The sequence below is a fragment of the Zea mays genome, chromosome 1 (genome assembly GCF_902167145.1).
Source record: "Zea mays cultivar B73 chromosome 1, Zm-B73-REFERENCE-NAM-5.0, whole genome shotgun sequence".
In the NCBI taxonomy this organism is placed as follows: Eukaryota; Viridiplantae; Streptophyta; class Magnoliopsida; order Poales; family Poaceae; genus Zea; species Zea mays.
In genome coordinates, this window is record NC_050096.1 from 240,000,014 (window position 1) to 240,012,321 (window position 12,308).

Here is a 12,308-nt window from a genome sequence, read left to right on the forward strand (position 1 = left end):
GTGCCCGTGCGCTGCTACGGAATTTAAAAATTAGTATAAAACATGTATCGAACAATCTAGTCTGGTATAATGGGCCCTAAGATCAGAGTAGCGGACTATCTCACACCCATACCTCACAAAACAACACAGTTCAAATCACAACTAAACCCCAACCACATTATCAATAAGAGGACAATGAAACCATGTGAATTGAAACAACAATTATCTATGGAAAGGCTAATGCTAGCAAGAAGAAAGAACTTAAGAACTGCAGATAATTTCTTTATTGTCACCACCCCTAGACAAACTTTTCTCCTTTTAGAACACCCAGAAAAAATGAACAATGTAATCCTATGACCATCCCAACACACAACAGTGTTCACAAACAACAATGGAATTATACTACAAATTGAATATAAATTTACTATGGACAAGTAGGCCCCTTGGCATGTCAAGTGAGTCGAGTCCGCTCAACCAGAAACACATTTGTTTCCTCATCGTCTCGAGCTCTTAGTGGGCCCGTATTTGCAATAAGATCTATTGCTACACATAGTATCCAACACCTTCCACTGGTTTTACTACTTTAGAAGTGCCTTGACATTCTCGGGTCTCCATCCAAGCTCCCAAGCCCTTTGCTCCCACAAAGAAGTCAGTTTCTTTTGTTGGACCAATGCTTCCGCTGAGTTCTCCCTATCTTCTTCATAGGTTATCCATGCTTGAGCTGCATTTGTCAGCCTCCTTCTGATACTGTGAAGCTAACTTTTTGGCCTCGATCAACTTAACATCAGCCTCTTGTTGAGCCTGTGTTGCCTCCTCTTCTCTTTGTTTTAGTTCTTCTACAAGCAGCTTTGTGAAACTCTTTTCTATCTCTTCACCGTATGCGTGACTCTTGACCCCTTTAAAGTGTTTAGCACAATCTGAAAACATGGGAAGGCACCAGTTTCAGTTATAGCACAGTAATCACAAACTGATTGGCATGGTTAAGAACATAGAATGTTCGAAACAACGCCATTGCATGTTTGTGTGTCTATTGTGTTCGAATATATAACCAAGCCTCTACCTTGCTTGAGAAGATGATTTGAATATATCATGGCATAATAGTAAAGATCTACTTTGAGGAATGGTATTATTGTTGCGTCTAGCTCTCGGCATTGCTTGGTATGTCAGTTGCGCAAAACATAAGAATGCACATAGAACAAAAAAGTGATATGAATTAGAAATAACTGAAGAAATGAAGCACTTGTTGATCTAACCTTTTCTTTGTAGCACTTTGGTGGGTTTGAGAATCATTGAATAATTTATTATAGCTCGTGAATATGCAGGAGGGACCAACTCACTTGTAAGGTTCCTTTTGCTTGCTTGAACCGGTGCCTGTGATTTTGAGCATATGTTTGAGTCAATAGTAAATTTTACAGAATAGTAAGTATTTTAATTTATTGCTACTGCTTGTGAAAGTTATCTGACCTTATCAACATAAATGTTTCTATTGTTGCCTCACGTAGCTGGCAGTCCATCATCACACATCACTGACATAGGTGTGTTGGCTGATCTATCAGTAGCTTTTGGTCCAGTTGATGGAGAAGTTAAAGGAACGCATGAATCTCTTGTTGGTAGGTCATGTAAGTACCAGTTATTTATGTTCATCAGTGTAGTAGAGTGTAAGAGAGTAATTTGAATATCGGTTCTTCATGCTACCTAGCGCAATAGAGAGTAATAGTCAGCTACTCCCCTGCAATATGAAAAACTAAAAATTAGATGATCATGAACAACCGCGCTCTTTTAGATGCTTTTGCAATAACAAAACACCTGTAAATATAGAACATATGCAGCCTATTAGAAGGTTACATTACAAAAATTCAAATAGAGTGAACCAGATTTGATGATGTGATTTAGCAAAAATGAAGGATGCTGCATTTAGGAATTATTGCATGCATACAGAGGAATCTCAAGAGAGAAAAATGAATATTTCTGTTTACTTCTTTTAATTGTAACAAATTATGTATGTGGGGGTTGCACTACATTACCTAACCAAGGGCCATGTATATCACATAGAACACAAAAAAATTGATTAAACAAAGAATGATATGGCACAAATCATTACACTACAGCTACTAAATCCATCAATAGTGGCTCGCTAACCAAGAGGCAGGCTAACACTTGTTGGGGGTGAAGACGATGGCGCCCTTGGCGGTGTCAAAGCTGACACCGGTGCCCTGCTGCTGCACGTTCCCAATGATTAACATGACTGTGTTTATCAGCGCGTTTGTCAGGCATTAGGTACCAGCTCCGTCCATGGGGATCAGGTAGTTCTTCGCCGGTAGCCATAGCGCGCCGCCGACAACACACAAATAATTGCATAAGATGATCTATGAAAACGAACAACACAATGACTGTTAGAGAGTTAGGCATTTTTAGTTTTAATTTAATCCAGATAATCAGTGCGATATATGTGATGACATGTATGTGCATGTGTGTATAACTACTCGCATAAGCAGTAAACAACAATGAAACATGCATAAATACGAAGAACAGAGTGTACCCAGCGGAGGGACCGATGCTCAAGGCACCAGTGGCTCCATTCACACGAGACATCTCGTGTGTTTGTTCGATGTAGCCGTACGAAGTCGGTGCAGGAAGATGTACGCAGTGCAGTCCCTCGAACGGTCGCCGGGAAGAAGAACAGCAGCACGCGTCAACTTGGGAAGGCGACGAACAGCAAGCTGTGGACGATCACGCGAGCAGTCGCGAAGACGCTCCCCAAAAATCTGATCGCCCGCACACCCGTGCAAGTGTATCTCTGCGGTCGGTGATTTCGGAGGCCTGCTCTCCCACTCTCTCTGTGCTCGCAGAAGATGGGACGGGAATGTGTTGTTTGCAATTCGCGTGAGATAATTCGCGTAACTGGAAGAGCCCTCCCTCTCCATTCTTATAGGCGGTCAGAAGAAGGGAGAAGAACAACGGACAGAAACGGTCGCGCATTAGAGCTGGAAACTGACGACAGTAACTGACGTCCGTTACTAGCCATAAGATAGGAAACGGACGGTTATCATGACGGTCATCACTCGACAGTAACTGACGTCCGTTACTAGCCATAAGATAGGAAACAGACGGTTATCATGACGGTCATCACTCGACAGTAACTAACGTCCGTTACTAGCCATAAGATAGGAAACAGACGGTTATCATGACGGTCATCACTCCAGGCAAAATGCGCAACCGTTTGAAAGGAATATTTGGACCAAGGTCCGATCTACCACGAGCCACGACCACGGCCACGGCCACGGCCACGGTCACGGCCCGGCCCGGCCGGCGGCGGCGGCGGCGGCGCGCGCGCGCGTGTGGCAGTCCTTCATCATTTTCTCAACTTCTCAATAGATGCACCAATGGTCCACCTATTTAAGTTGATTGATTTGTCCTTTGAACTTCCAATATGGTACTAAATAATTAGTACACCATAGCATTAAAGTGGGCCATTAGCATTGACTATTATTGAGTATTAATTTGGGCCAAGCCCACATTAATCCAACAATCCCCACCAAATGCTAAGTCACACAAAAAGCTCTCATCATCTCAAACGTTTGATATACTGGTGTTTCGATGGAGACTGTTAAGTTGAACATCCACCTAGAACTTAGACTACACTTGACCACAACTGCACAATGGACTAGGCCTTGAATTGGCAGTTTTGCGTGGAATGAGTTTCATCTAAACTCTTTACCAGTACTAGATTGCTGAACGCATCCCCTCTGGTTGGAGCATATAAGTCAAACTCCATAGCCTTTCATGGGTATCTAGAAACCACCCAGATCTCATAAACTGTGACTAGCAGTTAACCCATATAGGTATGTTCCTCTAAAGATGTTCTGTAGGACAACATCTTTGCTTCACAAAGCCACTTGGAACATATTAAGGTGTAAACACCAACCTACCTTACAGTAAGGAAAGATATGCATCTGAAATGAGCCTTATTAAGGGTCTTTCCTCTCAGTCTACCACTAGCTTGTTTCACCATTCTAATTCACGGGATCTCCGATCACATAGAACAGGTTACCACTATGATAAACTTTAGGTGGGTCTCATGCCCATCTCACTTGATGCACTATCTATCACACTACGTGATAGCCCCTTAGTAAATTGATCTGCCAGATTTTTAGACGTATGGACATAATCCAACGCTATTACTCCGGAGTTTCTCAATTTCCTGACAGATTTCAAACGCCTCTTTATGTGCCTTGTCGACTTCATATTATCCTTAGAACTGTTTATCTTAATTATCACAGTCTGATTATCACAGTTCATGGAAATAGCCGGCACAGGTTTTTCAACCACCGGTAAATCCATAAGGAGTTCACGAAGCCACTCAGCCTCAACTGAAGCGGTATCTAATGCTGTGAGTTCTGCTTCCATAGTCGACCTCGTTAAGATGGTCTGCTTGCAAGACTTCCATGAAACAGCACCACCTCCAAGTGAAAACACATATCCACTTGTGGCATATATCTCATCAGCATCAGATATCCAGTTTGCATCACAATAACCCTCCAGCACTGTTGGGTACCCGGTATAATGGATGCCTAAACTCATAGTACCCTTTAGATAGCGCAAAACTCTCTCAAGAGCACGCCAGTGATCATCTCCCGGATTTGAAACAAATCGACTAAGTTTGCTCACAGCAAATGAGATGTCAGGCCTCGTAGCGCTAGCTAAATACATGAGTGAACCAATTATTTGGGAATATCTCAATTGATCCCTAGCTATCCTTCGATTTTTCTTTAATGGCTTACTAGGATCATAAGGCGTTGGAGCAGGTTCACATTCGCTAAAACCAAAGCGACTCAAAACCTTTTCCACATAATGGGATTGCACAAGTGTGATCCCACCAATGCCTTCTCTCAGTAGCTTAATGTTAAGAATAACATCAGCTTCTCCCAAATCTTTCATTTCAAAATTATTAGACAGAAAGTCTTTTGTCTCTTTAATCACATCAAGACTCGTCCCCAAGATTAGAATGTCATCAACATATAGGCATAAAATTACTCCCTCGCCCCCACCATACCGATAGTATACACACTTGTCTGCTTCGTTCACAACAAAACCGGCAGATGTCAAAGTTTTATCGAACTTTTCATGCCATTGCTTAGGTGCTTGTTTTAGGCCATATAAAGATTTCAATAATTTACACACCATGCCTTCTTGACCGTTTGCTACAAACCCAGCTGGCTGCTCCATGTAAATTTCCTCATCTAGCTCTCCATTTAGGAATGGTGTCTTAACATCCATTTGATGGACGAGTAGACCATGAGAGGCAGCCAAAGAAAGTAGCACACGAATTGTGGTCAATCGAGCCACAGGTGAATAAGTATCGAAGAAATCCTCACCTTCCTTCTGTGAATAGCCTTTAATTACAAGCCTCGCCTTGTACCTTTCAATAGTACCATCAGGCCTAAGTTTTTTCTTGAACACCCATTTACTTCCAATGGGCTTACACCCATAAGGACGCTCAACTACCTCCCAAGTTGCATTAGACATAATAGAATCCATCTCACTCCTTATTGCTTCCTTCCAAAAGTCAGCATCAGGAGAGGAATATGCCTCTTCAATGGTACTTGGTGTGTCATCCACAAGATATACAATGTAATCATCACCAAAGGACTTTGCAATCCTTGGTCTCTTACTCTTTCGAGTTGATACATTGTCATTTTCCACATGATTATGTATATGGGATTCCTCAGTGTGTTCTACCGGAATAAAAAGCTCATGGGGTATCGTTGGTTCATCATTAGACGTATCATGTGTAGCTTTCATGGGAAATTCGTCCTCAAAAAACGTAGCATCTCTGGACTCCATAATTGTACCAACCAACATGTCCGGTACTCCAGAGTTTATAATTAAAAACCTATATCCAATGCTGTGGAAAGCATACCTAAGGAAAACACAATCAACAGTTTTCGGTCCTAATTTGCGCTTCTTGTTAATTGGCACATTCACTTTAGCCAAACAACCCCAGGTGCGCAAATAGGAGATATTTAATTTCTTCTTTTCCCATTCCTCGAATGGTGTGATTTCTTTGTTCTTTGTGGGAACTTTATTCAGGACATGACACGCCGTCAAGATCGCCTCACCCCACCATTCCTTAGATAGCCCTGAAGTCTCTAACATGGCGTTAACCAAATCAGTTAGAGTACGGTTCTTTCTTTCAGCAACCCCATTGGATTGTGGTGAGTATGGCGGTGTCCTCTCATGAATAATACCATGTTCCACACAAAAATCAGAAAAATCACCCGAAAAATATTCTCCACCACGATCAGACCTTAACCGTTTAATTTTCCTCTCGAGTTGATTTTCAACTTCAGCTTTGTAGGTCTTAAAATAATGCAAAGCTTCATCTTTTGATTTTAAGAGATACACATAACAAAATCTAGTAGAGTCATTGATAAAAGTAATAAAATATCGCTTGTCTCCTTTAGTCAATATTCCGTTCATCTCACATAAATCGGAATGTATTAAGTCTAGTGGTGCCAAATTCCTCGCCTCCGTAGCCTTGTGAGGCTTGCGAGGTTGCTTAGATTGCACGCACACCTGGCACTTAGAACCTTTGACTAAATCAAATTTCGGGATTAAATTTAAATTTGCTAACCGCGAGACACAACCAAAATTGATATGACAAAGTCGTGAATGCCAAATATACGACTCATTCGAAACAACATTGTTCACAGACTTATTACACGCATCATGCAAAGATAAGCGGAACAAGCCTCCGCTGTCATAGCCTTTTCCAACAAACGTTCCATACTTAGACAGTATACATTTATTAGACTCAAAGACAATTTTGTAGCCATCTCGACACAATTGAGAGCCACTAACTAGATTCTTTTTGATGGAGGGGACATGCTGCACGTTCTTCAATAGCACCGTCTTTCCCGAAGTAAACTTCAGAATGACTGTACCAACACCAAGAACACGCGCATGTGATCCGTTCCCCATCAGCAAGGCTCCAGTCCCTTTGCACTGATAAGAAGAAAATAAAGAAATATCAGCACACACATGAATATTAGCACCGGTATCAGCCCACCACTCAGGGGATTGACACACTGAAAGAACAGTAGGTAAAAGATTACCATACCCCGATGTTCCTTCTGCAGTCTCGCTAACAACCATGTTTACTGTTTTCTTCTCTTGAGCTGGTTTTTTCTCTTGCTTAAATTTGCGGTCTGGACAAGCGCTTGCCCAATGATCAGTACTCCCGCAAACAAAGCAACCAGCTCCTTTGTTCTTCTTTTTGAACGAGGCTGCCTGCTTGGGCTTCGTGGCATTCTGTTGCTTGTTCTTCTTTTTATTATTATGTGATGCATTGGAGTTCTTCTTTTGTACCATATTGGCACTAGAAGTCTCAACTCCTTTTCCACGAGTGTCTTTTGCTCTCGCCCTCTCCTCAACATCAAGAGAACCAATAAGCTCAGCCACGCTAAACTCTTGTCTCTTATGTTTTAGAGTGGTAGCAAAGTCCGTCCAAGAAGGTGGCAGTTTAGCGATAATACCGCCGGCCACGAACTTGTCAGGCAAGACACATGGGAATTGTTCGAGTTCTTTAGCCAGTGCCTGTATTTCATGAGCCTGTTCAACTACAGGACGATTTTCCACCATCTTATAGTCAAATAGCTGCTCCATGATGTACAGCTCGCTACCAGCATCAGAAACACCAAACTTCTCATCTAATGCATCCCATAACTCTTTTGCAGATGTGCATGTTAGATAAGAATCAACATACTTGTTGGCAAGAGCGCCAATCACGGCGCCTCGAAACAGGTTATCGGCAACATCGAACATTTTCTCCTCTTCAGGAGTGAACTGTTCGGGTTTCCCCTGTGCGGCGTGATATCAGTTCATTGCGGTCAACCACAGTATCATCTTACTACGCCATCTCTTGTAAAACGTCCCATCAAAAGGTTCACTTGGTTTTAACGCAGCAGCAAAACCACTAACAGAAAAATGCCTAATATCAGATTTTTGGATTGTTAGAGAGTTAGGCATTTTTAGTTTTAATTTAATCCAGATAATCAGTGCGATATATGTGATGACATGTATGTGCATGTGTGTATAACTACTCGCATAAGCAGTAAACAGCAATGAAACATGCATAAATACGAAGAACAGAGTGTACCCAGCGGAGGGACCGATGCTCAAGGCACCAGTGGCTCCATTCACACGAGACATCTCGTGTGTTTGTTCGATGTAGCCGTACGAAGTCGGTGCAGGAAGATGTACGCAGTGCAGTCCCTCGAACGGTCGCCGGGAAGAAGAACAGCAGCACGCGTCAACTTGGGAAGGCGACGAACAGCAAGCTGTGGACGATCACGCGAGCAGTCGCGAAGACGCTCCCCAAAAATCTGATCGCCCGCACACCCGTGCAAGTGTATCTCTGCGGTCGGTGATTTCGGAGGCCTGCTCTCCCACTCTCTCTGTGCTCGCAGAAGATGGGACGGGAATGTGTTGTTTGCAATTCGCGTGAGATAATTCGCGTAACTGGAAGAGCCCTCCCTCTCCATTCTTATAGGCGGTCAGAAGAAGGGAGAAGAACAACGGACAGAAACGGTCGCGCATTAGAGCTGGAAACTGACGACAGTAACTGACGTCCGTTACTAGCCATAAGATAGGAAACGGACGGTTATCATGACGGTCATCACTCGACAGTAACTGACGTCCGTTACTAGCCATAAGATAGGAAACGGACGGTTATCATGACGGTCATCACTCCAGGCAAAATGCGCAACCGTTTGAAAGGAATATTCGGACCAAGGTCCGATCTACCACGAGCCACGAGCCACGGCCCGGCCGACGGCGGCGGCGGCGCGCGCGCGCGTGTGGCAGTCCTTCATCCTTTTCTCAACTTCTCAATAGATGCACCAATGGTCCACCTATTTAAGTTGATTGATTTGTCCTTTGAACTTCCAATATGGTACTAAATAATTAGTACACCATAGCATTAAAGTGGGCCATTAGCATTGACTATTATTGAGTATTAATTTGGGCCAAGCCCACATTAATCCAACAATGACATCAATATCAGCTCAGTATCTCGTAAATTACTAAATCACTCTCATTAGCATTACATTTGCCTTCCTTTCCTTTACAACTAGAAGCATTTCTTCTTTTTTAACATGCCGAGATGATCAAAAGCCTATATATGAAAATAAAAATGTATACATTAATGCATCAAATGTTACTATGAATACAAGTACTAAATTTTTTGAAATAGAAAAAAGAACTCGACAATCAATATCACATAATATTTCTCGATGCGGCAAACTAACCTTGTAGATAGCGAGTGATATGGTAGCTAACCAAGCCTGTAGCATAAAAAGAGGAAACCACAACCAGAGCATGTGTTCTAGTTAATGTAAAAACGAAAGCAAACTAATACAAGATGGAAGGACACATTGACAAGATAAGAAAAGGCACTAACAGCAAGGTTCCAAAATAATTTTTTAGTTGTGAGAAATAAAATAGCATAGAAAGAACACTGAGGGCTAAAAAATTGAAAACCTTCCAGCGAGGATTTTAATACTATGAGATAAATTTTATGGTACCACTTTTTGTGTCACTAAGTGACTAAAGAGAACAAAAATCCTTATGGCCTTGGTATGCACTAAAAGGAACATTACAGGGTATGTGGTCGACATCCAACAATTATCTAAGAACCTAGTTACATGCAGCTAATTGTAAAGCTCCCTACAGGCATCAGCCTAAACGAATTAAAATACCACCATCAAATTTTAGGAAACTGCTAGTTGTGTGCAGTTATCTATCAGACCCAGATTTCCCAAAAGAGTAGAACATTGTTTGGCGAAATTTTGAAGAATTTTTTAGTAATCTATCAAACTACGTGCATACACTACTCTAGATTCATACCAATTTCTAAATTCTAAACGAGAGAATCTAAGTTCATGAATGTATTTAAATGTATTTCTAGTCTTGAGCACATACCTGCCTCCGTGACAATGATCTGCATGATACTACTACTCAAACAAGTGAACAAATAGTCTACACAAGTCTTAAGCACATGCCTGCCTCCGTGACAATGATCATGCACCAGCGGTGGCTGCGGCCAAGTGGATAAATATCGCACAAGAATCATGAACGGCCATTCCAGGAGTGTGCATTGTCACTTTCTAAGAGAAAATGGGCAACCGATTATATATATATGGAATTCTAAATTCCTAGAAATAGTTGCTGATGTTTGCTGACTGACCGTGAAAGAAACCACCATGTCGGCGTGGTGATGCTGGAGATGCTGTTGGGGCAGCGGGCACTGGACTCGAACCGGCCGAGCGGGCAGCTGAGCCTGGCTGACTGGGCGAAGCCGTACCTGGCAGACCGTCGGAGGCTGGCGCGGCTCATGGACCCGTGGTTCAAGGGCCAGTACAACTCCAGGCAGGTGTTCACGCAACTGACGCTCGGCTGCCTGACCGGCGAGCTCCACAGCCGGCCCTCGATGAAGGAGGTGGTGGAGACGCCGGAGCGGGTGGAGGCGATGAAGAGCCAGACGCGCTGCGGTGGGTCCGGGTCTGGCCGCACCGGTGCCGTGGCGCACCAGCGGTCACCGCGCGTCGGCGGCGGCACCCGTGACGCGTCTAGTTCCACCGCCAACGGCCACAACGCCAGGCCCACGCGATGACGCTCCAGCAGGGTGGTGACGATTCTTCATGTAAATGGCGTTTTTTTGCCTGGGGGTGGACCTTCCAAAGACGGCGCGCAGTGGACTTCGTGGAACCAGAGTGCAGGGAAGGTGGGGGTGGACTTCACGGAACCGCTGGGCGTGGGGGAGGAGCATGGGCGCCATAGCCAGGCGTGGGGGCGAGATTCATGCCTGGCCTGCTAGTCGTGGGGGCGGAGCACGGGTTGCTAACGCGGGCAGACCTACTGGTCGTGGGGGCGAAGCACAGGTTGCTGATGCGGTCGGATGAGGGGCGCCATCAGCAGCCGCGGTGGTGTAGCACGAGTGTGACGGCGTGAATGGAGGCTCCGTCACGGATGAGGGCTGGGGCGTGCGCGATTTGTGGTGGGCTGGGGCGGGAGGCTCAGGCTCGGGCTGGACGGTAGTGGGATGGCGTCGCGGAGACGGGATCTGTGCGCTTGGAGGATCGCGGAGGAGAGGGAGGCGTCCGTTGTTGGTAGGAGATCCCTTGATGGCGGCGCGGATGGCGTGGGGAGGAGGGTGGGGCGGAGGCGTCCGTCGCGGAGACGAGATCTGCGCGTTGGGGAGGATCGCAGAAGAGTGGGGGCAGAACCGTGCACCACAGGCATGTGGACGTCTACACTACTGTCTTAAGTAGTAGTATAGATATGCAAAATTTCTAACAAAACAACGATGATAGGGAGCCCTACCATATGTATGGAACACAAACACTTATCATTGATTGTGGTACCGATAATAGGGAATTTATGGCCATAACCAAAAAAACTTCAATTCGACAGATTCAATACATATAACAACGAAGTAACCTAATCATATACTGAGATTCTCACTCCAAAAGACTCCATATGTGTTCTGAAAGCAAAGTAAACAACATGAATAGATAAGCTGCCAAAAGCTAGAAGAACCTAAGTACCCATGTCTATGCATCAATGCTGAGAGCTTTCGAGCCTTCCTCATCTGCTACAATTCCTGAAATAGCTGCATTGTTGCAAGTGAGAAAAGCAAGCTAGAATGTTGAAGTGATTCTACAAAGCGTGCTGCAAATTGTGGAAAGAGACAAAATACTTCAATTAACAGGTAAATTCATATAGACGTGATTGTAAACAAAAAATGGAAATGCTAAAGTCGACATGCATTTTGAAGGAAATATTTCTACTTTGCAAACCTTATTTGTATACCAAACCAAATTTGAATAGCCTAATAACGCATATGTCAATATATTGTTAATGACAATTTTAGTTAAAAAGCTAAGAAAATTTGAGTCCTTAATTTAGGGATCTTGTAGTCCTGCGATGGCGCACCCGGCAGAGGCGGCAATGTCCCGGGGGACGCGCTTGCCAAGGATGAAGGTGTGTTGCAGGTACATGGTGGGGGAGGATCGGAGGAGGCCGACTACGGGTGCGAGCTGGTGGAGCACAGTGAGAAAAGGAAGAGGCGGAGGAGGCGGAGGAGGCCGAGGCGTGAGGGAGAGGTTGCGGACGCTTGACGTGTGCCGCGACGTGAATCGTGGTGGCACCGTGAAGCTCGGAGAGCACAACAAAACGTGTCGTCTTTTAAGAATTCTGATATACGAGTCTTCGATTGCACAAGCTAACTAATGTTCCACACCATGCTGTAGAGATCTGGGGAATGATCT

At 44.2% G+C, this 12,308-nt stretch overlaps 1 protein-coding gene and 2 long non-coding RNA genes across 4 annotated transcripts; 1 reads left to right on the forward strand and 2 right to left on the reverse strand.

Annotated features, from left to right (window-relative positions):
• Positions 1 to 236: 236 nt before the first annotated feature.
• On the reverse strand, positions 237 to 3,243 carry LOC103643491 (uncharacterized). 2 transcript variants are annotated; one of them, XR_002266417.1, is made up of 4 exons: positions 2,119 to 2,451; positions 1,444 to 1,708; positions 1,233 to 1,350; positions 237 to 896 (listed from the first exon to the last, which is right to left on the reverse strand). It is a non-coding gene; the product is annotated as an uncharacterized lncRNA (long non-coding RNA). The 2 variants fall into 2 exon arrangements; XR_002749746.2 differs by having other exon boundaries at positions 1,444 to 3,243.
• Positions 3,244 to 9,055: 5,812 nt separating this feature from the next.
• LOC118476142 (uncharacterized) lies at positions 9,056 to 10,219 on the reverse strand. The gene is made up of 2 exons (XR_004855509.1): positions 9,288 to 10,219; positions 9,056 to 9,154 (listed from the first exon to the last, which is right to left on the reverse strand). It is a non-coding gene; the product is annotated as an uncharacterized lncRNA (long non-coding RNA).
• Positions 10,220 to 10,225: 6 nt separating this feature from the next.
• On the forward strand, positions 10,226 to 11,250 carry LOC111590562 (probable serine/threonine-protein kinase PBL11). Its single transcript, XM_023301340.2, has one exon. The coding sequence runs from the start codon at positions 10,256 to 10,258 to the stop codon at positions 10,649 to 10,651; it is 396 nt and encodes a 131-aa protein (XP_023157108.2). The 5' UTR covers positions 10,226 to 10,255; the 3' UTR covers positions 10,652 to 11,250.
• The last annotated feature ends 1,058 nt before the right edge of the window (positions 11,251 to 12,308 follow it).

What these genes read in the sequence shown, in the direction of transcription:
- LOC111590562 (XM_023301340.2), top strand. Translation starts at nt 10,256, where the DNA reads ATGCTGGAGATGCTGTTGGGGCAGCGGGCACTGGACTCGAACCGGCCG.